This window comes from Phascolarctos cinereus, unplaced genomic scaffold (assembly GCF_003287225.1).
Source record: "Phascolarctos cinereus isolate Bilbo 61053 unplaced genomic scaffold, phaCin_HiC Scaffold_4;HRSCAF=312, whole genome shotgun sequence".
Lineage (NCBI taxonomy): Eukaryota > Metazoa > Chordata > Mammalia > Diprotodontia > Phascolarctidae > Phascolarctos > Phascolarctos cinereus.
In genome coordinates this window covers 280,248,208-280,272,297 of record NW_027555847.1, presented here as the reverse complement: position 1 = coordinate 280,272,297, position 24,090 = coordinate 280,248,208, and the positions used below count along the sequence as shown (strand labels likewise).

The 24,090-nt window shown below is 35.2% G+C and overlaps 1 protein-coding gene across 1 annotated transcript in view; it reads right to left on the bottom strand.

Annotated features, from left to right (window-relative positions):
* The window catches only part of MAN2A1 (mannosidase alpha class 2A member 1), a 205,063-nt gene that overhangs the window by 82,446 nt on the left and 98,527 nt on the right, over positions 1 to 24,090 (bottom strand). The window contains exons 9-12 of the mRNA XM_020968826.2: positions 22,369 to 22,571; positions 10,187 to 10,372; positions 2,979 to 3,093; positions 788 to 855 (exon numbers count right to left, since the gene is read on the bottom strand). Of these exons, the coding sequence (XP_020824485.1) occupies positions 788 to 855; positions 2,979 to 3,093; positions 10,187 to 10,372; positions 22,369 to 22,571 (572 nt within the window). The remainder of the gene's footprint in view (positions 1 to 787; positions 856 to 2,978; positions 3,094 to 10,186; positions 10,373 to 22,368; positions 22,572 to 24,090) is intronic.

The window sequence follows — 24,090 nt, the reverse complement described above, 5'->3', positions numbered from 1 at the left end:
CATAATGTAACTGAACATCTGTACTTAACGGCATAAAAAATCATTCTATGAAAAAAAGTTTAAACTGATGAAATCAACTGATAATGAATTAGAGAAAGCTTAACCAGAATAAGGGAAAAAATCCTAAAGAAAAGATAAATAAAAATACAAATATTCAGTTACCCATCATTTTTCTAAATTACTTTGTTAACTAACTACATTTTATTTTTGCCAAACATTATATTCTCCCTCTCCATCATTCACTCTATTTCACATCAGTAATTTTAAGGGAAGCTCATAACATCATTAGTACAATGGGAAAAAAATGTGCCTAATGAGCACTAAACACTAAAACTCACCTTCAGATAAGCTCAGTTACTAAAAGAATTTAATTTAGTTAATGAACTTCTGTTTGTTAAAAAAAAAAAAACTACTTTGCAAACTGATTGAAAACAAATGGTAGTGTAAAATATATTAAACAGGTTATTCAAAAGGCATGACATGACAATGATTAATACCACAATCAAAATTAAGATTTTCCTCTTAAAACAAGGATATGCCACCATTATCCGCCAATTATCTACTGAATATAATACTGCTTCTACTGCTTTCAAATTTAGTACAGCTGTTATGAATTTTTAGCCTAAAAAGTAGCAAAATGCCCATTCCTATTTTTTTAATGGATAATTCTCTCTTGAGGAAATGAAAAATTGGCACCAAACATACAGTAGTGAAATAATATCATGTGGAACAAATGAGACCCATTAAAAATTAGTAATAACAGGCTATGCAGAAATTATATATTTACCTTGGCTGCATACTCAGCTTTAAAACAGTTTTTCGTGGCAGACTATCTTGTGATTGTTGTTCACTCTCCTACAAGGAAAAACAAGATACTTGATAGTAACTTTCAAAATTCACACTTCAGAAACGGCTGTTGTAACTATGGTGAAGAATTTTTCTAACTGTAAACTGATACAGTACAAAATTCTCCATTCATGTCAAGTCTTAACAAAATTCATATTTAATTATTATGTAAGACCAAAACATATGCAAATAAAAATAGAAAATAAATGGTTCTAGCAGTTTTTACCAAAGAATATCAAGTGAAAATTAAAAACAATTTTTTTAATCATTCAAAGAAAGATAATTATAGAGTAAGAGTAGAAAGAGAAGTGGGGGGCAAGTAGATGGTGCAGTGAATAGAGAACCAGCCCTGGAGTCAGAAGGACTTGTGTCCAAATTTGACGTCAGGACACTTGACACTTAGTAGCTGTGAGAGACCCTGGGCAAGTCACTTAACCGAGAGAGAGAGAGAGAGAGAGAGAGAGAGAGAGAGAGAGAGAGAGAGAGAGAGAGAGAGAGAGAGAGAGAGAGAGAGAGAGAGAGAGAGAGCGCGAGAGTGCGCGAGAGAACTGGACATCTTTCAAACCAAGATGACTTGGTGGGTCCCACCTCTAACTGGTAGTATGCAGCAGGGCAACTAATACTATAAGATTCATCAATAGGATGACTTCCTTTGCTAGGAAAAATTTCTTTACAGGGAGCTTCCTATAGTAGTAAAATCATAGGCTCAGTCCTCATTCCTACCCCAACATATATGTATGATAGTTAATACTTTTTGTAACACTCAGGCATCCATAACCTCAGTGTGTCCTCAATTTATATAAAAGAGACACTGAGTCGAGGATAACAACAACAATAACTAACATTTGTATAATACCTAGTATGAGCCAGGAAATGTGCTGATTGCTTTACAAGGATGATTTAATCCTCACAAAAACCCTAGGAAGTAGAAGCTATTATTATCCCCATTTTACAGATGCAGAAATTGAGGCAAGTGAGCTTAAGTGACTTGCCCAGGGTAACAATGGTATTAAGTGTCTGAAGTCAAATTTAAACTAAGATATTCCTAACTCCAGTTCCAGGTGCATTATCCACCTACCTGCCCCTGATATTTAAGAACCAGTAAGTAAAATTTTTAAAGAAGCCCAAGTTCCTGACACAAATATAAATAACAAATTCAAATGTACCTATGAAATTAAAATACCTATCATCTGCTAACAGACACAAAAATGCAAAAGCTTTAATTAAAAATTATTAGAGCCAACAACAAAAGTATAAATAGAATTCTATTTAATCAATTTGCTAATTTTTCTTTCCTGTAGTAGACATTAGCTCTATTTAATGATTTGTTCATAAGTCAAGAGAGCTAAGAGCTTATAAGGGCCAGAAAGGTTTTGTCTGAATTGAGAAAACTAATTAAGATCATTCAGAACAAAGTTGCAGTGACAACACATTTTGGAGGAAATAGGGGATGAGAGTGTAAGTGTCAACCCATCTCTGACCTAAGCTAAGAAAAAATGGGAACTAGTTCAAATGTAATGTCTGCCTATCAAAATCACAAAAACAAATTTTGAAAACTAACAATACTAAAACTAGCTAGAATGTATATAGTACCTACAATGTATCAAACTCTATAGTAACCTATGTCCCAATCAGTAATTTCTAATAGGTTCATCATTTCTGTTTATTATACATTATTTAAGTTAGAGGTGCCACAGCATTTCCATTTGAATTATTACAAAATTATTATTATAAATCATTTCAGACATGTAAGTTTAGATTTGTTGTTTCACTTGACAGTTTGTGACCCCATATGGGGATTTTGTGGCAAAGATACTAGAGTGGTTTGCCATTTCCTTCTCCAGAGGCAAAAAGAAGCTAAGTGACTTGCCCAGGGTCACACAGATTTGAAATCAAGTCTTCCTGACTCCAGGCCCAGTGCTTTATCTACTGAGGTACCTAGCTGCTTTGAAGGAAAGATTTACCTATCTGCAAATGGGACAACTAATGAGTCATAGTATATGTCATTTTAGTGGCTAACATGTAATGAGATAATTACATTTCAATGTCTCTCTCAATCGTTCTTTCACACAAACAAGAACATAGCTATATGTTTCAAAAAAGAATGAAAATACCGAGTCAGACAAACTAACCATCTGTAGGAAGGGGATGGATGGATTAAAGCTGTAGGCATCTTTGTCCTTCAGAATGAGAACATGAGCAGAATCTCTTATTATCGTCTTCAAGTTCATTATGGAATGGAAAAGTCTGTGAAAAGAAATTTACTATTCTGAGAACTAACTCAAATGCCAAGAAAATCATTTTTTGTTTCTTTATTACTATAAAGAGCAAATTTCAAGTTTATCACACATATATAGATGTATATATACATACATACGTGCGAGCGCGTGTGTGTGTGTGCGTGTGTGTGTGAGAGAGTGTATAATCAATGAAGAAAAAAATTTTAGATCTCAAAAAATTCTTTTCCAGAACTCCATCTTTAGAGAACAAGGAGTATCAACAGAAAAAAAAAAGCTTTAAAAATTATCTTACTTAAAAAAAAAACCTTCTAATAATATTCCTCTATTAAGTGTTACACTTTCTTCTATATTTCTCTACAATGAAAAATAATGTTCAGAATGACCATCATGATTCACCATAAGATCCTCTATCAAAATATCATTATAAAATTTACTAATAAAAGCAGAATGTTAACATTTAGCAATATTTTCAGCAAGGACTGAGGTAAAAAAGGAAGGGGGGGTTTCTGACTATCCTTTACAAGTCTATAGGTCAGCTGAGGATGAGTAATTTTTGTTATATAGTCAATCATTTGCCTGGAGAATCAATATTTCTAAAATTATTATATTCATAAGGCCTACCTTGAAATAAATCTGACAAATTAAAATACTACCATATCTATTTAAACCTTTCAATCAAATGACTAGAACTGTGCAGACATCTTGATTGTATTTATACCAGTAAACTGCTAGCCACCAAAATTAATTCTTTCTTCTTACAGATTATCATCTGTTTTTTTCCCCCCAATGCAGGAAAACACTGTGTTCTTTTAAAGTTTTTTATTCTATTTACAAAAATCATTTTTTGCAAAAGTTATGTTTCCTATAAAGAATTAAATACCTAGAGAACTGGGCAACCAAAAATATTCACAGGATAATAAAAATGTTCTTGTTAGGGAAAAGTAACTCGTAACCCCACTAAAGTTTTTATTCTATACACCTGAGTATTTGCTCCCATAAGAAAAAGTACTCTCATTTGACAGACAGAAATGTGTACAGCTCAGGTAGAAAAAAACTGGACCAAAAACTTGAAAACCAGAAGCATTAATTAGATCACATCTATTAAACTGGCTAATATGACCAACGTTGGAGGAGATATGGAAAACTGAGACACTAATGCATTGTTGATGGAGTTGTGGTCTGAGCCAACCATCCCAGAGAACAATTTGGAACTGTGTCCACAGGGTTATAAAACTGTTCTTACCCTCTGAATACCACTACTAAATCTGTATTCCAAAGAGATTAAAAAAGAAAAGGGAAAAGGGCCTATATGTATAAAAATATTTATAGCAGCTCTTTTTCTGTTAACAAAGAATCAGAAAGTGAAGGGATGCCTATCAACTGAGGAATGGTTGAACAAGTTGTGGTATATGACTGTGATGGAATATTATTAGGCTATAAGAAATGATGAGCAGCATGCCTTCAAAAAACACCTGGGAAAACTTACATGAACTGATGCAAATTGAAGTGAACAAACTCAGGAGAATGGTATATACAGTAACAGAAATATTTGATGAACAACTGTGAACTATTTCGCTATTCTCTGATCATGATGGAATACAACTGTGCTATAAGAAATGATGAGCTTGATGATTTTAGAAAAACATGAAATAATGAAGAGCAAAACGAGCAGAACCAAGAGAACACATATACAATATATACAGTGTTACATATACAGTAACAGCAATAGTTTTAAGAAATTTTAGTGACTAAGTCATTTTGATAGAATACCCAAATGAATTGTAAAGGAACTATGAAGGAAGATGTTATCTGCATCCAGAAAAAGAACTGATAAATATTAGTATTTACAGTATAGTTTCACACATATATACATATTTGCATCTAATGGTAGCCATCTGTAGGGTGGGGGTAGGGAGGAGAGGTGGGGGGGGAAAAAGAAAGTTACATGATGACTTTATTATATATTTAAAAGGTTTTACTTTTTGTTATGCAAGTTGTACATAACACATTATCAGTTTTATGTGCCATCCTATTTTTTCTATCCTGCTATATTATGGAAATGCTTTTTTTATTTTAAGCTCAGAATTTAAAATTAAAAAACAAAATATTTTAAAAAGAAAAAATGAAGTATGCTTTTTTACTTGAACTTAAAAAAATCCGAAGAAATGTGTAAAATACATAGATACCCCTTATTCTTATTGTAAATGTACAATTTTCTCATCCAGTGAATCCACAAAAATTTTAGGTATGGCTTATTTTAAACGAAGCATGGAAATTACTGCTGTTCAACAGCTCTAGTCTTTTATATTCAGTGCAAACTATTAATACTGCAACTAGATCAAATATATACAAAAACTTCATGGTTGCAAAGCACTTTATTTAAATTAGCCTTTTTCATTTTCATAACAATAACCCCATCAGGTGGGCAATGTAAATAGTATTACCCCAACTTTACTGATGAAAAAACTTGGGCTTGAGGAGTATAATATCATATATGGAAGACTGACCATAAAATGGAGGACTTGTCTTGTGTGCTGGGGCTGCCAATAAGTATGTTCCTGAACAAGTCATTTCTCTAGGTTTTAGTTTCTTCATCTGTAAAAGGAGGGGGCTGAACCGAATGACTTTTAAGGATGAACACGCTATAATTCTAGAAATCAATCTTTAGATGCTGTTTGATGATTCCCTCCCCCCCTTATACCATGGTGCCTCTAACCATCTTTTCTCTAATATGAAGGAATTTCCAAAATAAAACTCATTAGATCTGCTCCTTTGCCTACTTCTCAATTCCACAACAATCTCTTGGTTAGTCTTCAAGCTTACAACTCTACTCCACTCCAATCTTTTCTTAACATCTTATTTTCATATAAATCGTGCAATTCTTCTGCTTAGAAGGCTAAAGTGTTCTACATAAGCTCTAATGTAAAATCATATGCTTTAAGACTGTTGCATATTGACTCAGAAAACCACAATTTTTTTTAAGGCAACTCGGGTTAACTGACTTGCCCAGGGTCACACAGCTAGTAAGTACATCAAGTGTTTGGTCTGAGGCTGGATTTGAACTCAGGTCCTCTTGACTTCAGGGCTGGTGCTCTATCCACAGAAAACCACAAATTAACATTATCTATTTTGTCCTGTTTTTATTTCTTTGTTAAACACTTCCTGATTTCATTTTAATCTGGTTCTGACCACACTTTGGAGTTTTGCCCACCACTATAACAAGTGTGCTGCTTTAAGACTTTATAACAAATGAAGAGCACTATCCTTTTGGATTGGAAAAAGGCAATCCATTTAACATTGCTTTTACAGCATTAGATTGCTGAGATGGAAAAAAATAACTTATTTTTACTAAGTGTGCGTGGAAAAATTTCTAACCTCCTCGAATAGTAGACTCTAAACTGCTCAACATTGCATTAGTTGAATAAATTTAATAAAATCAGGATGTTACAGATGGAATAGGTTTTATGAGAATTCAGTCCAATTCTACATAAAATAGGTAAGGAAACTGAGACGCAGAAAAAATAAACCTACTTAAACAAAGTCAGACAGCTAGTTAATGGAAGAACCATAACTAAAAGTAGGGTTCCATTTATTAATTCTTCTCCCAGTTGGGAGATCCTGTTAATAGCAAACTCCTACATTAACCATCTTTCTTTTATCTTTTTACAGGTATTTTATAGTCCCATTTTCTTGCTCCTAACTTTGTATATTCTTCTATTCTACTTTCAAAGTTATGCCTGAAAAGAGTATTGGTATTACATTTACTTTTTAAATAATATCAAGGAAGGAAAAAATTTTGCTAATAATTCATAAGTGGGCAAATAAAAGGGGGAAAAATAACACTACCAAAATTTGCTTATTTAAGCTAGTTTTTAAAGGTATTGATTTGACAGTTTCTGGCAGTTTCTACCAATACTTAAATAGAAAAATCTAACTCCTTTTAAGAACACTGTCTTCAACATATCTTGAACAATTGCCAATTAGATATGTTTTCAAAACTTCTTTTTATACAATTTTTGCTAATGACCTGGTTTTTCAAGACTTTTCAATTAAGTGTTTTGAAAATATCTCATCTGGAGGCAGCTAGGTGGCGCAGTGGATAGAGCACCGGCCCTGAAGTCAGGAGTACCTGAGTTCAAATCCAGCCTCAGACCAAACACTTGACACTTACTAGCTGTGTGACCCTGGGCAAGTCACTTAACCCCAATTGCCAAAGAAAAGAAAAGAAGAGAAAAGAGAAAAAAAAAGAAAACATCTCATCAACATATATTAGACAGGAAAAAATTAAGTTCACTTAAATCTGGATTTGGGGGAAGCAGTAACATAATACAATAGAAAGATCACTGGTTTGGGAAACAAAAGATCTTCTTTCAAGTCCTGGCTCCATTATGGTTTGGAAAATCCCAAACTAAGACCCAGTTTCCTCATTTGTAAAATGGCAATAATAACACTTACATTACCTACCTCAAAAAGTTCTTGTAAAGATCAAATTACAGATAAAGAATGATAAAGTGGGTACAGGGTCTGGTTCTGAATTCTGACTCTGCTACTTGTGCCTGTGAAGCCCTTAGTTAGGCAAAGTCATTTAATCTTTCTGTGACTCAAGTTTCCCCATTTGCAAAATAAGGGATATAAAATTAACTCTCAAAGTAGATCCCAGTTCTACCTTTAAGACTCTATATATCAACTACAAAAGATCAATTAATTTCACTAGGTACTCAGTCCACAGCTAGGGAAGACTACACTATCATGTCTTAGCAAACATTTCTCCATAGAAAAAAATGTTACCTGGCGACCACACTTCTACAGTCTCTTTAAATTTAGTAATGTTGGTCTTCAGATGATATCCACATAGCCTATACCACTTGGCTTATACTAAAAGCTTCCCTAGATTGATACAGCTTGCCAGATGGTTTACCATGTTGAGCTTATCTCCATGTCACAATTAGAGATGAGAGAATGTCAGCAGATACCACGGCAATAAGGACTATTATTTCTTTCCAGTCATCGGGACATACTAATTGACCATGTTCTTGTAACAAGGACCTTATGCAATTTTCACCATCAAATTACAATACTAATTAGAACATTTTATCAAAATGTTTTAATGCTGTTACACTTACTTTCAAAATAGGTGTATAAACCATGACATAAAACCACACCCATAAATTGAGGAATGGCTGAACTAACTGTGGAACACAAAAACAACAAAATTTTACTGTGCCATATGAAATGAGAAATAAGACAGGTTTAGAGAAATACAGACAGATTTGTATGAACTAATGCTGAATGAAGTGAAGAGAACAAGAGCAGTTTAATGCTCAATGACCATAACGTGAGGGGAAACAATTCAATTTTGGCTGAAGTAGCAGCCAGTCATCACTTCCAAAGACTGATGAGGAAATCTATCTTCCACAAGCTGGCAGAGAAAGGATGGGTTAGGGGTGAAGAGCCATACATGTATTCTCAGGGTGAATATCTTAATTTGTTTCGTTTGACTACAAAAATTTGTTCCAAGAGAGTGCTTAGACATGAGGGAAGGTGGGGAACATGAATAAAGAATTTTTAAAATTGCAGATGGCAAGGGAAAAATGGAGAAAGGGTATTAAAAAAAGAACAAGTTAATACCTGATAATTTATATATGTGTAAAGAAAATCTACAACAAGGAATGTGACAAAGGTTCGTGATTTCTTACATGGTTCTCTTCCCTATTCTTTGTGCGTTGAAATGCTTGTGATTGTTGATGATTGTAGAATTCACAATACAAAAATCTTTGCTTTTTAAGAGAGACCATAGGAATCCAAATTATCAAAAGTCCTTCTAAATATAAAGTCAAACAAATATGTGAATTAAATTCATAGTTAGCATTTGTTATAATTGGAAAGTGATTGTGGTAAATTTTGACAAAACAGAGGTGAGGTTTCACATACTTAATGCACACTTAACAAAGGGGCACATTTTACAATCAATGTGCATGCATTTAAATATATATTTAGATATATATAAATTTTACAACTTTTACTTATGTTAATAGTAATACACCCAAGACTTTAAGAGTTAGAAGGGACCTTACAGAACAACTTACAGAATAACTAGTTCAAATTTGCTCTCGATGCCTAACAATTATTTATCCTGCATATCTGTAAACTTCAATACCTCTCAAAGCAGAGCACTCAACTTAAAAAAATTCTTTGAAAAGCTTATCATGTATTCAGCTGTAATCTTTTCCTTTATAATTTACATCTACTGGTCATAATTTCATTTTTTTAAGTTAAGTATGAAAAAAGTCTACTATTTCTTCCATGCGACAGTCTTTCAAAGACAATGTAGTATACAATAGAAGGAGCACTCAATTTAGAAATAGAGAAGATGAAGTCCTGTCTCTGTTACCTATTGCTTTATGACAATGGACAAGTCACTTTACTGCTCAAGGCCTCAGCTTCCTATCTATAAAATTAAGGGGTTGGACTACAATGACCTCTAAGATTCCTTCTAACTCTAAATGTATGATCTAAGAAATATTTGAAGAAAACTATTACATCTCCATTCTCAGGCTAAAATGTCTTCTCTCAAAGCTAAAGATTTCTAATTCCTCTGATCACTCCTTATTTGATATGTATCTTTCAACATCCTGATCACCTTCTTCTGAATATACTTAATTTTGTTACCATGCCTTTCAATATGACATCAAGAACCGAACAATTCCACTAGCTGACCAAAATAGGTACTTTCCTCAATATCTGCTTTTATAATACATTATTTACAGATTATTTATTTGATGATAAATCCTCAGTCAGAAACTACTTCTCTGAAATAGCATCATTGCTATACATGACCTGTTTTTATAACAAACATTAAATTTAAAAGTGGTTCATACCAATACTTAGTCACTATGTTTCATAACAAAGGCTTTGCACATTGCCAAGGGTTTTGCAAAGAAAACAAAAAACAAAAAATACCATTTGGGGCAATATGATCAGTGCAACTTAACATATATAGGAAACTGTATTAAATCCAAAACACAGAAATAAAAAATTAAAATTAACCTTAAAATATATATAAAAAAGGAAAAAAAAATAACCTTTAAAAACTACATTACCTAGTGCCATAATCCACAACCACCCAATCTTTAGCAGTTCCTGTAATGGCATCATGATGTTGAAAAAGTCCAAGATTCCTTCTGGCTTCTGTCAGTAATTGATAATATGATGATGAAGGGAACAAACTTGTCTTCTTATACTTCTGAGCTTGTATTCGTGCAAAAGAATAAAGAATCTCAGCAGCCCTAATAGTACAAGAATATCAACATAAAACATTTTTATGAAATAATAGATAATATTTGTATTTTATAAAGATTTGTAAAACAAAACACTAAAGTATAGTGGAAAGCACTGGATTTAGAATTGGAGGATCTAGTTTCAAATCCTGTCTTGGGACTAATGATTTATGTTCCCTTGAGCAAATCGTTTTATCTCTATAGACACCATAATTTCCCTACCTACATAAATGAAGGCGTTACATTAAAATCTACAAATTCCCTTCAGCTCTAAATTCTATAATTCTATCACTTCATTAGAAAAAAACTCAATGATAGCAAATTAATTCTTCAATATAGTAACTTGATGACACACGGGCTTTCTGCTGATTTAAGTCTTTTCTTTATATATTTTTCTCCCCTGGTGATCTCATCCACTATAACAGATTTAATTATCATCTCTAGCAGGTGACACCCAAATCTATATATCCAGATAAAATTTCTCTCCTGCGCTCTACCCTTGATTTGCCATCTGGTTCCTATAAGTTTACATGGAGAAGCCTCATTCAAAACCACCAGTTCTAAAACATGGGGGACCAAGGCAAGGTGGGGAGCAGAGAAGGAGGAGAAAACAAAAGGTTGGGGGGGGTGAGGGAAGGAGGGAGAAAGAAGGGAGAGGGAGAGAGAAGAATCTCTTAAGAAAAGGGCCTGACCCCATTTCACACCCTTGCTCAGAACTGTTTACCAACTTCCTAAAGTCTCTAGAATAAAATCATGTCAGAATTTTTGAGCCATTTACCATCTAACTTTCATTTACTTTTCTATTCTTATTTCATATTACTTCCTAACACTCTGTACTACTGACTTTTCTCAAAACTTAACATTAGTGGTTCCCCTTTTTAGAATTCATTCTTCCCTTCCAATTTTTCAAAAAAAATTCTTAACATATAAAAATAAGTGAGCATTTCAAATACAAAGAACACAAAAAAGATTGTGTATGAAATTGTGAAACTCCATGTCACAATGTTGTGTATTATTATTTATCACTTATTAATATTGTTTGAACTTAGACTTATGTGGCTAGAAAACTGTTTAATCAAAAAGCTTATACTAAGGTCAGGCTGACCTCAGAAATGCTACAGGAAGTCAGGTGGTTATAAGACATGCTTAGATTCCACCAAGTACTTGTTCTGCTCCCCGCCCCCAGCCTATATCTTGGGTTCCCCAAGTTACACTGATTTACCTGTTAATATACACCTCAAACTGCCTTTTTCTTGAAAACTACCTATTACCTAAGTGAGGCCAATTACGCAAATGTCATTATGCCCTTATCTGAACTCTACAAAATGTAACCAAACATTTGGGGAAGGAGCCACCCCTTCTTTCCAGCTCTCTCTAGTAATGACCTAATAAATGTCTTTCTAAAACTATTTCAGATTTTGGGATTTGTTCTTGTGAGCAACACTGCTTTAAGAAAAATAATAAGTTATAAATTCCATGTTACTTTCAATACGATCCTGGTCTTTTGTAACAAGGAAATATAGCCAAACAAAATACAACCACACCCTGTCCAAACACGTATGACTTTTTCTGCACCTGGTGTCCATCACCTCTTTGTCAGGAGATGGTTAACATGCCTCAACAGAAACATGCTTGGGTCATTACCCTGACCAGAGTTCTTTCAAAGTCGATTTTCTTCTAAATGTTTTAGTCCTTCCAAACATTTTTCACCTGGTTCTGCTTATTTCACTCTATGTAAATTTGAACAGGGCTTGTTGATTTCCTATGAAACTGTCCACAGTATCTTATGAAACAATATCTTATTGCATTCATATACCACTAAATTTATTCAGCCATTTCCCAACTGATTTGCTCCTTCTTTTTTCCTTTCAATCTCTGCTTCAGAATTAGGAATTTTCTTTTACTTTGCAACAATTTCCTCCCTGGTTTTTTATCTTCCCTTTTAATCCTCCTCCCTTTCCCCACTTATTTCTCTGTTGAGGCTGAGATTATTTCTACATCAAACTGTTTTTATCCATGTGCTTTTAATCCCCTTTAGTTTATTTTAGATAAGTGAGGATAACCTTATGCCATTTCTCCTGCTCCTTCCCCAAGGTTTATTACTCTTCTCCTAAGTTTCAGTTCTTATTTCTACACCAGTTTCTGTTTTCCTCTCTCTTCTCTTTCACCTCTTTAAACTCTCAGAACATAACTGATCCACCCTCCGTTTTTTTTAACTCCTTAAATATGCTTAACAGACATTAAGGTAAGGTGGAGCCATGGTAGTGGAGTAGAGGTAACGCAACAGCCGCTGTCCCAACATTCCTTTCAAAAAGCTCTGAAGTAATGCTTCAAATAAAATGCAGCTGTGGCACGCAAAAAAAAAAAAGGATTAGAGTGAGAAATTTTTCAAGCCCAAAACAATTTATGGGGTCAGAAGGAGAAATCTGTGACACTGGGATGGGGGTTGGTCTGGTGTGCATACAGCAGCAATGTCAGTAACTCTCAGCCCAGAGATGGTAAAGGGATTGGAAAACTGGTCAAAAAGATATTACAGGTCCCCAGGACCCCTCTGCTAGCACTGGACACAGGACTGTGAGTTATTTTGTGCAACTCCACTGCTCATATCCAGTCCTGGATCACAGTTTCAAGGAAGAAAGTAGACCTTTTGGTCACAAGAGAGGAGGGACCCTGGTTCCAAGAAAGAGGAATGCTTAGCACTTGCAGCTATAAAGCAGTAGGGCCTTTCCTGGGTAAAGACCAGAGCAGGAGGGCAGTAAACACAACTCTCCCAGGTTCATACAACCTTGGAAGCACTGAAATTTTAGAGATACCCAGAACTAGGTGTAAAGAGAACTGCATGAAAAAATTTGCAGTTTGGGAATCCCACCCCACTCCCAGAAAAGCAGAACTTAACTTTAACATAAAGATCAAAATCAAACAACAGGCTGGAAAAATGAGCAAACAACAAAATAAGAACCTGACCTGCTACAATGACAGGGAAGACTGACATGAACTGACGCAAAGTGAAGTGAGCTGAACCAAGAGATCATTGTATACAATAAGAGCAATATTATAACAATGATCAACTGTGAAAGGCATAGCCACTCTGATCAATACAATGATCCAAGACAATTCCAAAGGACTCATTATCAAAAACACTGTACAACACCAGAAAGAACTGATCAACTCTGAGTGAAGACTGAAGCATATATTTTTTCTCTTTAGTTTTCTTTTCTTTCTTTTTCTCGGGGGAGAGAGAAGGGGCAACATGCCTTACATGGAAAGGTTTTGCATGATTTCATATGTATATTTGATACCAAATTGCTTGCCTTCTCAATGGGTGGGACAGAGGCTAGAGGAAGGGAAAGAAGCTGGAAATCAAAATTTTAAAAAATGAATGTTAAAAGACGTTAAGCTCCTAAAGGGACATTTATTTTTTCTTGCTATTAAAATCTTAGCACTGTATCATCATACAGTTCCTTCCTGTGGAGAATAAACTTCTTTAAGTTTTTCTAATTCCTTATTTCTATATTTCCAAGTTGCTACTCAGCTTTGACCTTTACATCAAAAATGCCTGAAAAGTTCTCAATTCCATTAAAGATCCATTTCCCCCCCCTCTCCCCTGTAGGATTAAACTCAGTGTCACAGGTTTAAATTGTTTTTTTTTTCTAAGTCTCTTTCACTTGTATATTAGAATATATTCTATGACCTCTCATAGTAAAAGTTCCCAGACCCAATGTGACTATAACCCCTTGGTACTTTAATTCCTCTTTTCTGGATGCTTGGGGACTGTTTTTTCCTTTGATTTGGAAGCTCTTGATTTTATCTATGATGTTCCTGGAACTTTTCATTTTCATTAGCAGATGATCAGGGGATCATCTCAATGTTCACTTTGTCCTCTGTTCTAACAGATTTAAGCAGTTTTCATTTATGATTTGTTGAAAAATATTATCAAGGCATTATCACGTTTTTTCAGGGACTGCAGTGATGCTTAAATTAACTGACATCTTTTCCTTTCTTTTTAACCTAGTAGCTTATAATTTTTCATATTTTTCAATATTTTCATTTTTCCCCCTAATACTTCTACCTTTCTCATGGACTCAATTATTTCTTTCTGGACCATTTTAATTTTTAAGAAGTCTATTATGTGATTAAGACTTACCACTTTATCTTATAAATTTATTCTCTTTCCATTACTTTCCTCCTGAACTTTTAATGTCATTTCTTTGACTCCACTTCATTTAGATATTCATTTATCCTTTATGAAAAATCCATTTTTTCCCTCTAAGTCATAGTTCTTATGGAGTTATACTCTTCTTCTAGTTGGATTTTGAAGCTTTCCTAGACCTACAGTAATTTTTTTTATTCATACCAATAGTCATTGTCTTTCATTTAATCATCTCTCTAGCTTCAGTTGATTTAAAATTTAATTTTTGGATGAGATGATTGGCCCTGCTTCTATCCTGGATCCCCTAGATCTTTAAGGTTCACCGTGCTGGATTTTCAGGATCCTTTATGTCTTAGGACTGGTGAACTAAAAGCCCCTGGTCTTTCATGGTCTGAGTACTGCCGCAATCCACTGGTTACTTCTAAAGTTTCCAACCAAACTAAGGCTGACCGCAATGGAGTTTTGTAACTGTCCTGGGGCACTCAGGGAAGGCCTTCCTTCTTTCTGCTTTTGACAGAGACTTGCAGGCCATCCAGATCTCTGGTCTCATTAGGCCCCTAGTTTCAGGGCCTGGTCTGGCACTGACTTTTCTGGAAGGTCCCTCTCCTATGTGGGCCTCTGGGTGACCATCTGAGGAGCTTGAGGGTGGATTAAGCTGTTTATTTTACTTCTTCATTCAAGTTTTTAATCATTCTTCAATCTAGTATGAATTTCAGGTTTGCTGAAGTAGGTATGTGGAAGCTAGGCAGTCAACTTTCATTCAGGCAGCCAGAAGTTCTCTGGAGAATTCATTTTCCTCTTCACCTCTACCCCTCAGATTCCTCATCTTCTTTAAAAGTTCAACACAGATACCATCTCCTAGGTAAAGCTTTGCTTGGTCCTCACATTCCTCTGGTGGTTAATACTTTCTCCTACCCCAAATTATTTATCAATATATACCTTTTGCCCTTCAGTAGAATGTAAATTACTTAAGAACACGAACTGTCTTGTCTTTGCCTTTACATCTCCATTGCTTATGCACATAGTGAAAAAATAAAACCTCTAAAGAACACTTCATTGTGCAGGAAATACTTCTATTGCCACTTACTGCTCTCTTTATTTCATATGTTACGAGGCAGAAACAATCACCAGTTAGTAGCAAGCATGTGTGAGAATGCAACCAGACTACCTAAAAATAGCTATGAGAGGGAAGGGAAATGGTTTAATGTGATTTGGATGATTTAGTTTTAAATTACTTGGAAATCTTCTATCCATTCTTACCCTTAAAGATATGCAGATACACAGAGCTCACATTCCTATGCATGTCCAATTCACTCTATATAAATGACTAAACAGATTTAACAACAATGAAAACAACTGAAGAATATTCATGAAGCATAAAAACTATAATCTACTGAGTTCAAGGGGCTTGGCTAAGCACTGGGTTTTTTCTTTTCTTTTTTTTTTTAAAGGCAATGGAGTTAAGTGACGTCCCCAAGGTCACACAGTTACTACGTTTCAAGTGTCTGAGGCTGGATTTGAACTTAGGTCTTCCTGACTCCATGGCTGGTGCTCTATCCACTGTGCCACCCAGCTGCACCTAAGCACTGGGTTTTCACAGATAAAAGTCCTTCAAGGACTTTATATTAAAAAAAAAAAAGAATGGGGGGTTAAAAAAAATGATTTAAGGGAGTATGTGTAGGACAAAGGAGATCCAAGAAAAATGCAATAAGAAAATTTAAAGGCCAGATGATTTTTAGTTGCAGTGATTAAATAAGGCTTCATGGAAGAAGTGGCAGCAGGGGGCAGCTAGGTGGCACAGTGGATAGAGCACCAGCCCTGAAGCAGGAGGACCTGAGTTCAAATCCATCCTTAGACCAAACACTTGACACTAGCTGTGTGACCCTGGGCAAATCACTTAACCCCAACTGGAAGAAGAAGACGAAGACGAGGAAGAGGCAGCAACACTGGGAATTAAAAGACGATTTCAGCAAGCCAAAAGGAGGAATGGGTGCATTTTGGGCTTGGGTAAGCAAAAAGAAAATTAGCAGAAGCAGCAGAGTAGTTTTCTCCTTCTCCCCAACCAGAAGCAATTAAGTAGTTCTCTCCTCCTTCCCAACAAAAAGTAGCCTTTACTTCATTATTTAAAAAAAAATTATTTTAGCAATATTTTACAACGTACTGAACACTTCTCAGACTAGTTAAGGATGGGGAAAAAGAAGGTTAGAAATCAAAGGAGTAATTTCAATGTGTATTTCTAAAAGAAAAGCTGCTCCCACAAAATTAAAAATCTAAAAGTCATTTAATTCCATTACCAGAGAAGAGGAAAGCAGTAGGCAAAATTTTGTCAACTTCACTATCTATAAAGTCAGAGGCAAAAGAACATTCAAAATGGTCTTCAATGTGGTCAATAATACTCATCTTTTCTGTACTAATTTCTGCCTCCCATTTTGTCATAATGGAAACCTCCTTGGCATCACATCCATCACCTTGGTCTCCCTTGTAGCTGCAACCACTTTGTACATCTTCACAGTCTCACTCAATTTGTTCCCCCCATAGCCACCTCCCTCCAACTTCAGCTCATCCCCATTCTTCACCAAAAATATCCTAGTAGGCAGTCTGGCTGGAATATGTAATACATATGTGAAATAAGGCTGGAAAGAAAGGCTGGAGTCAAATTGTGAAAGGCCTTAAATGCCAGGATAAGGGAATTTATACGTTACCCTAACATCAACATGGATTTTTGAGCAAAGGACTGACATGGTTAGACCTATGAATTAGATCAAATCTAATTAAGAAAATTAATCTTCCAGCTGTATTAGAAATGAATTAAAAGACTAGAAACAAAACCAGTTAGAAGGAACTATTACAATACACCAATTGATAGATAACTAAGATCTGAACCAAAGTGACGACAGTGAGAGTAGAGAGATGAGAGATATATGAAAAACTATTCTACGTGCAGGACTAGCAGTACTAGGCAACTGACCAGAGGTGAAGATTTAAGAAGAGGGGGAGTAGTTAAACAAACTAAATGAAGGCAAAGAGGCTAGAGAGCTAGACCTGGAATAAGGAGGAATTGATTTCAGATACCACCCAATACATTTACCAATCTCCTTAACAACACCTAACTCCCAGGGTTGCTGTGGAGATAAAAGGAGAGAACATTTGTAAAGTATTTAGCAAACCTTAAAACTCTACCGAAATGTAAGCTATTATTCTTCTATCTAAACATAAGCTCACATCTTGTTCGATTTTCTCCCTAGACTTTGCCTCTTTAGGACATCTAATTCCTGCATCCCTCAGTACTTTCTCAAGCTATTTACCCTTGCTCTGACTTCTCCACTTCCTCCCTTCTCTAACCTAGAGCTAATTAGTTCAACTCCACACTGTGCTTGATGATCACATCTCTGACTCTTCTGTCCTGGCCTGATCAGAACCTTACATTACACTCCCACCATTCACCTCTTCAACTCATATCTCATGTTGATGAACAGAGCTGGTATAGTAGATCCACTAAAATTCACAGTATCTAATCTAAATTGGGCATTCTTTGCAATAAGGTAATCCTTTCACTCCTATTTGAGTGGTTCCCTATCTCATTCCCAACAGAGGTTGTTCTAAAACTGTTCTCTCCTCATAACCTTCCACAATCTCAGGTTCTTACTCTTACTGAGAAAATGGAGGCTATTCTCCTTGCATTCCCTCTTCTTGCCTTCTCTTCATCTCAAAAACCAAAAAAACAAGCGTCTCCTTTTTATTAAGAGCATGAGAGAGAAAGAGAGGAGAGAGAGAGAGAGAGAGAGACAGAGAGAGAGAGAGACAGAGAGAGAGAGAGACAGAGACAATGAGAATGAGTATACCACACACATGTGCTCCCTTTTTCAGCTAAGGTCCTAAAAACATTGTTTATACTTGTCCCCCACTTCCTTGCCATGCACTGCAATACACTTCACCTCTCTTTTCAATCTGGCTTCTGACTTCATCAATCCAATGAAAATGCTTTCTCCAAAATTACCATCCAGGGGCAGCTACATGGCACAGTGGATAGAGCTCTGGCCTTGGAGTCAGGAAGACCTGAATTCAAATCCAGCCTCAGACACTTGACACTATCTGTGTGACCCTGGGCAAGTCACTTAACCCCACTGCTTAGCCAAAAAAGCAAAAACAAAAAACAAAAACAAAGACTTTACTATCCTTTCTTTAACGGCAAATATTCTGATCTTTTCTCAGTTCTTATCCTTCTTGACTTTCAACTGCATTTGACACTCCTGACTACCCTTTTCTCCTAGATATTCTCTCCTCTCTGGATTTTTGTAGTACTATTCTCTCATGGTTTTTCCCTTTCAGCTTTGTTCACTGGCTTGTTGTGTGCCAGGGTACCAAAGAAATAGGGAAAGAGTGAATTAACCCCTCACACTTCAACACCACCAACCAGGACTGTTGTGAGCAAGAAAACTGTGGTGAAGGCCCAAAGAACTATAGATTAACTATGTTTTTACAGATTGAACTGGGACCTATGAGCGTGTTGGGTAACAGGAATATGAAAGTGTTTTTTAGAACTTTGGTAGAGAGCTCCTGAGAATCCAGGAAATTACCTTACCAACTAGTTTTCAATCTGCTTTTATCTTACTGAAATTGCTTTTTAACCACATGGAGAACTGGTTCTACCTGGAGATACCTGAATTTTTTTTTTTTGATGAGGCAATCAGGGTTAAGTGACTTGCCCAGGGTCACACATCTAGTAAGTGTAATGTGTCTGAGATCGGATTCAAACTCAGGTCCTCCTGACTCCAAGGCCAGAGCTCTTTGCACTAAGCCACCTAGCTGCCCCTCGATATATTTTTATTAAGCGTATTTGCACTCAAGTTCTGATTGATCCATTGCATCACATTTGGAACCGACAGAAACATGGAGCACAATTTATATCATTTTTCCTACCAGTTGGTATTCCCCAATGCTCCTTTTCTGGGAGCTTTCCTCATTTCTCTGTCCTCTCTCTTTCTCTCTGAATATATCAGCATCCATAGATTTAATTATCATCTCTTCAGATAACTCCCAGATCTACAACTCATCACCTCTCTCCTGAGTTCAAGTCCTCTATCAACAACTGGCACTTGGACATCTAAAACGAGATATGCCATAAACACCTCAAACTCAAAGCTTCTAAAGCTGAACTGGTTATCTCTTCCAAATATCCCTATTTCTGACCTTTGCAAAGTCACTTAACCTCTGTAAGCCTATCTCTGCATATGTAAATTAAGGGGTTCAAGTTCCCCTTTTTTAAGAGAACACCTATTAAGTTTCCTTCCAAGTCTAAATCCCATGAATCTATAAATTGTAGATAAAGCCAAGGATCTGAATTGGTGGAGGGAATATCATACCCAGGTACTCTCCAAAACTTATGAAATCATAGGTCAGAAAAACAATCATATTCAAAAATTTACAATGATTTTTAAAATTTTCCAAAAGACTTTCATCTAGAAAATGATATTAACAAAAGTTTCTTCATCTTAAACGTGTTAACATCTGTGTCTTTTATATCACTTAAATCAATACGCCAAAGAAATGTTCTCTATTTTTAATAAAATATGAAAATTTACAATGGCATAAGACATAACACTAATATCATAATTTGTAAAAATATATAAATTTGCATGATAAATTAGCAATACTAATTATTCCAGAATTGTAAAGGAATGGTACTGTCCACAAGTAACTGACTTATACTGTATGAAAACTTTAATTTTCATTATTTTGGATGGAAATCTTGCCAAGATAGATTGAACTATTATTAAAATGGATATAATACCCATTTAATTTCTCCTTGGCTATAAATATTTATAATGATGATCACGAAGCCTTATCAAAAATTGCTACCATATACTTTTTTCAGTTGTTATTTTGTTTACTTTTTGTAACTACTTTTTTCATGGTCCTCATTTAAAGTCAGGCTATCAGCTTAAATTTCTTCATACTATCTGTATGTCTGTCACCCTTTCCCCTTTAAGATGATGTAACATGAGAAATAAGTACAGTCTGAAGTCCCAGACAACTCTGAGATTCTCCGATTACGAAACCACTCAAGCAAATTTTTTGTTATTGTTGTTTCTGTTTTTGGCTAGGCAATGGGGTTAAGTGACTTGCCCAGGGTCATACAGCTAGTAAGTGTTATGGGTCTGAGGCTGGATTTGAGGTCAGGTCCTCCCGACTCCAAGGCCAGAGCTCTATCCACTGCGCCACCTAGCTGCCCCTCTAGCAAATTTTTTCATATTCTATTGCAATTAAGAGTTAATAGGCAACTGGGAGAACAAGGAGCAATTTACCTGTCAGATTTACGGGAGAATGGAAAAATTTATGACCAAACAAGAGATAGAGAACATTATGAAATGCAAAATGGATCATTTTGATTACATTAAATTGAAAAGCTTTTGCACAAAAAAAGCCAATGCAACCAAGATTAGGAGGGAAGCAGAAAACTGGGAAAGAATTTTTACAACCAGTGTCTCTGATAAAGACTTCATTTCTAAAATATATAGAGAACTGAGTTAAATTTATAAGAATGCAAATCATTCCCCAAATGATAAATGGGGGTATGAACAGGCAGTTTTTAGAGGAAAAAATTAAAGCTATCTATAGTCATATGAAAAAATGCTCTAAATCACTATTGATTAGAGAAATGCAAATCAAAACAATCCTGAGGTACCACATCACACCTATCAGATTGGCCACGATAAAACAGGAAAATGATAAATGTTGGAGAAGACGTGGGAAAACTGAAACACTAATGCACTGTTAGTGGACTTGTGAAATGACCCAACCATTCTGGAGAGCAATTTAGAACTATACCCAAAGGGCCATAAAAATTTACACACCCAGCAATAGCACTTCTAGGGCTGTATCCCAGGGAGATCATACAAATGAGAAAATGACCTAAATGTACAAAAATATGTATAGCAGCTCTTTTTGTGGTGGCAAAGAACTGGAAATTGAGGGGATGCCCTTCAGTTGGGGAATGGCTGAGCAAGTTGTGCTATATGAGTATAATGGAATACTATTGTGCTATAAGAAATGATAAGCAGGCAGACTTCAGAAAAACTTGGAAAGACTCATATGAACTGATGCTGACTGAAGTGAGCAGAACCAATAGAACATCGTACACGGTAACAGCAACATTGTGTGATGACTAACTTCAGGCTCCATATGCAATGCAAGGTTCTAAGACAACTCCAAAAGACTCATGATGCAAAATGTTGTCCACATCTAGAAAAAGAACTACGGAGTCTGAATGCAGATCAAAGCATATTATCTGCTCTCTCTTTTTTTTTTTGTTTCTTTCTTATGGTTTCTCCCATTGATTCTAATTCTTCTTTAAACATAACTAATGTGAAAACAGGTTTAATATAAATGTATATGCTGAGGCTACATCAATTTACATGCTGTCTTGGGGCGGGGGAAGGGGAGAGATGTGGAGAAAATTTGGAACTCAAAAGCTTATGGAAGTGAATGTTGAAAACTAAAAATAAATAAATTTATTTTTTTTTTTAAATAGGATTTCACTGGAATCTGAGGGGTACTCCTAGGACTAAAAGTGTTATCTCTTTAAAATATAGGCTTTTTACATCAATTCGGTTGCTTATTTCAGAGTTCTTTATATTCTGGTCAGTTGTGGTTACTGGGTAGGTAACCTCCATATAAATGAAGCATTAATAAACATTACTTTAGCTGATACACAATTAGTATCATGTGAGGCAAGGAAGAAGGAAGAGAATCCAAGAATAAACCTTAGGATCTCCAATTTGCTCATTTATTACATAATGTGAATAAATAAAAATATTGCTCTATAGGACATGGGTTTTGAAATTGTTACACTTACCTTAAGTAAGACTCCATCATTCTATCCATTCGTTTATAGAAAGGTCTTGATGTAAAATATCCACTCCAATAGTGATCATCTCTGTCAGCATATGTGAAGAAATCTCCACTCAGAACAGGAAATGACGATTTAGTAGTTTTTTTGTATTGTGTATCTACTTTATGCAAGGCATCAAAATAATCGGATAAAGTACCAAATTGAATCTGTTTTTAAAAAGAAAGTAATATAATAATTATTATCTTCAATTAATAGTTCAGGAATTTTAAAGTGGAAACAAAAATTTCAATGATAAGTGTTTAGGGTGAAAATACTGCTTCAACACATACTTTGGATGATCAGAGGCATTTTAATAAAATGTGGCAAATACTAAATAATGCTTGCTCTCTTATTCATAACAAATCACAAATTATGAAAACAGATCTTACATTCACTTAGCTTAAACATATGCACAAAACTGCTGGGAAAAAATCAGATGCTAAGGTGAAAACCACTTAACTTCTTTTTTTTGTTGCTGTTGTTGTTTTAGGCAGTGGGGTTAAATGACTTGCCCAGGGTCACACAGCTAGTGTTATGTGTCTGAGGTCGGATTTGAGCCAGTGCTCTATCCACTGTGCCACCTAGATGCCCCAAACCACTTAACTTCTAAATGTTTAGTTCCTAACCTCTCTCTGAAAGTGACAAGTGGGAAACCCAGAAATCAGGATTTTGTAAATAAGACACAAAGAAGATGAGAAGCAGAATATTCCACAAGTTTAAGAAATAACTGATTAACAGGCTTCAAAAATGTGAGAAATTATGGCTTAGCAGAAAGGAGTACTACTAGGGCAACGAGTCATAAAAAGAGATTGTTTAGAAACTACTATCTGTCCACGAGAACAGCACAAATACGAAATATAAACAATGAAAAAATGTGATCCAGTTATCCATTTGAAGCAACATAATTAAATCAAATTTAACTGACTAGTGATTAAAACTGTTTAAATTTTGAAAAGCATCTGCAGGTAACATTAAACTTTAATACACAAGAGGGGGGAAAATATAGGCTTGTACCTGACAGTGCAAGCAAGTCTTTTATAAAGTGACAGTCTTTTATAAATATATTAAAAATATGCAATGTATTTCTGTGGACACTCTCTAAACCAGGGCTTCCTAATCTTTATGGTATCAGAGAACCATTCTCAGAATAACAGTTTTAGATTCATAACATTAAATACATAGGCATATAAGAGAAAGTGATTATTCTGAAATAGTTACCAAAATATTTTTTCCCCAAACTCCTGCCCCCTCAAAAAACAGTAAGTTCATTGATGCAAGATTTAAGAATCCTTGCTTTAAACATATATGTAAATTAGTTATCCATTTCCTGATGTCATAATTTTTGCATATAATGCATGTGAATAGGTATATACACAAAAATCATCTGTGATTTTTCTTGCTTTCATTTTCTATACCTGGGCATATTAACAGCTTGAACCACACAGTCCCAGAAAGTAAAACTAAAGAACTACTTCTTTATTAATTTTCTACAAAGTGAAGAGTAATGAGAAATGAGAAATCAACATCCTTGAAATTCAGAACTTTCATTTGAAATGTAAAGGAATACTATAACCATATAAATGCAAGCAAATCAAGAGTGCCTGGGGAATCAAATTCTACCTATTCACTCAGTATTGCTTTGATAAAAAAGTCACTTCTGAGTGGCAAAAACCTGAAACACATGGC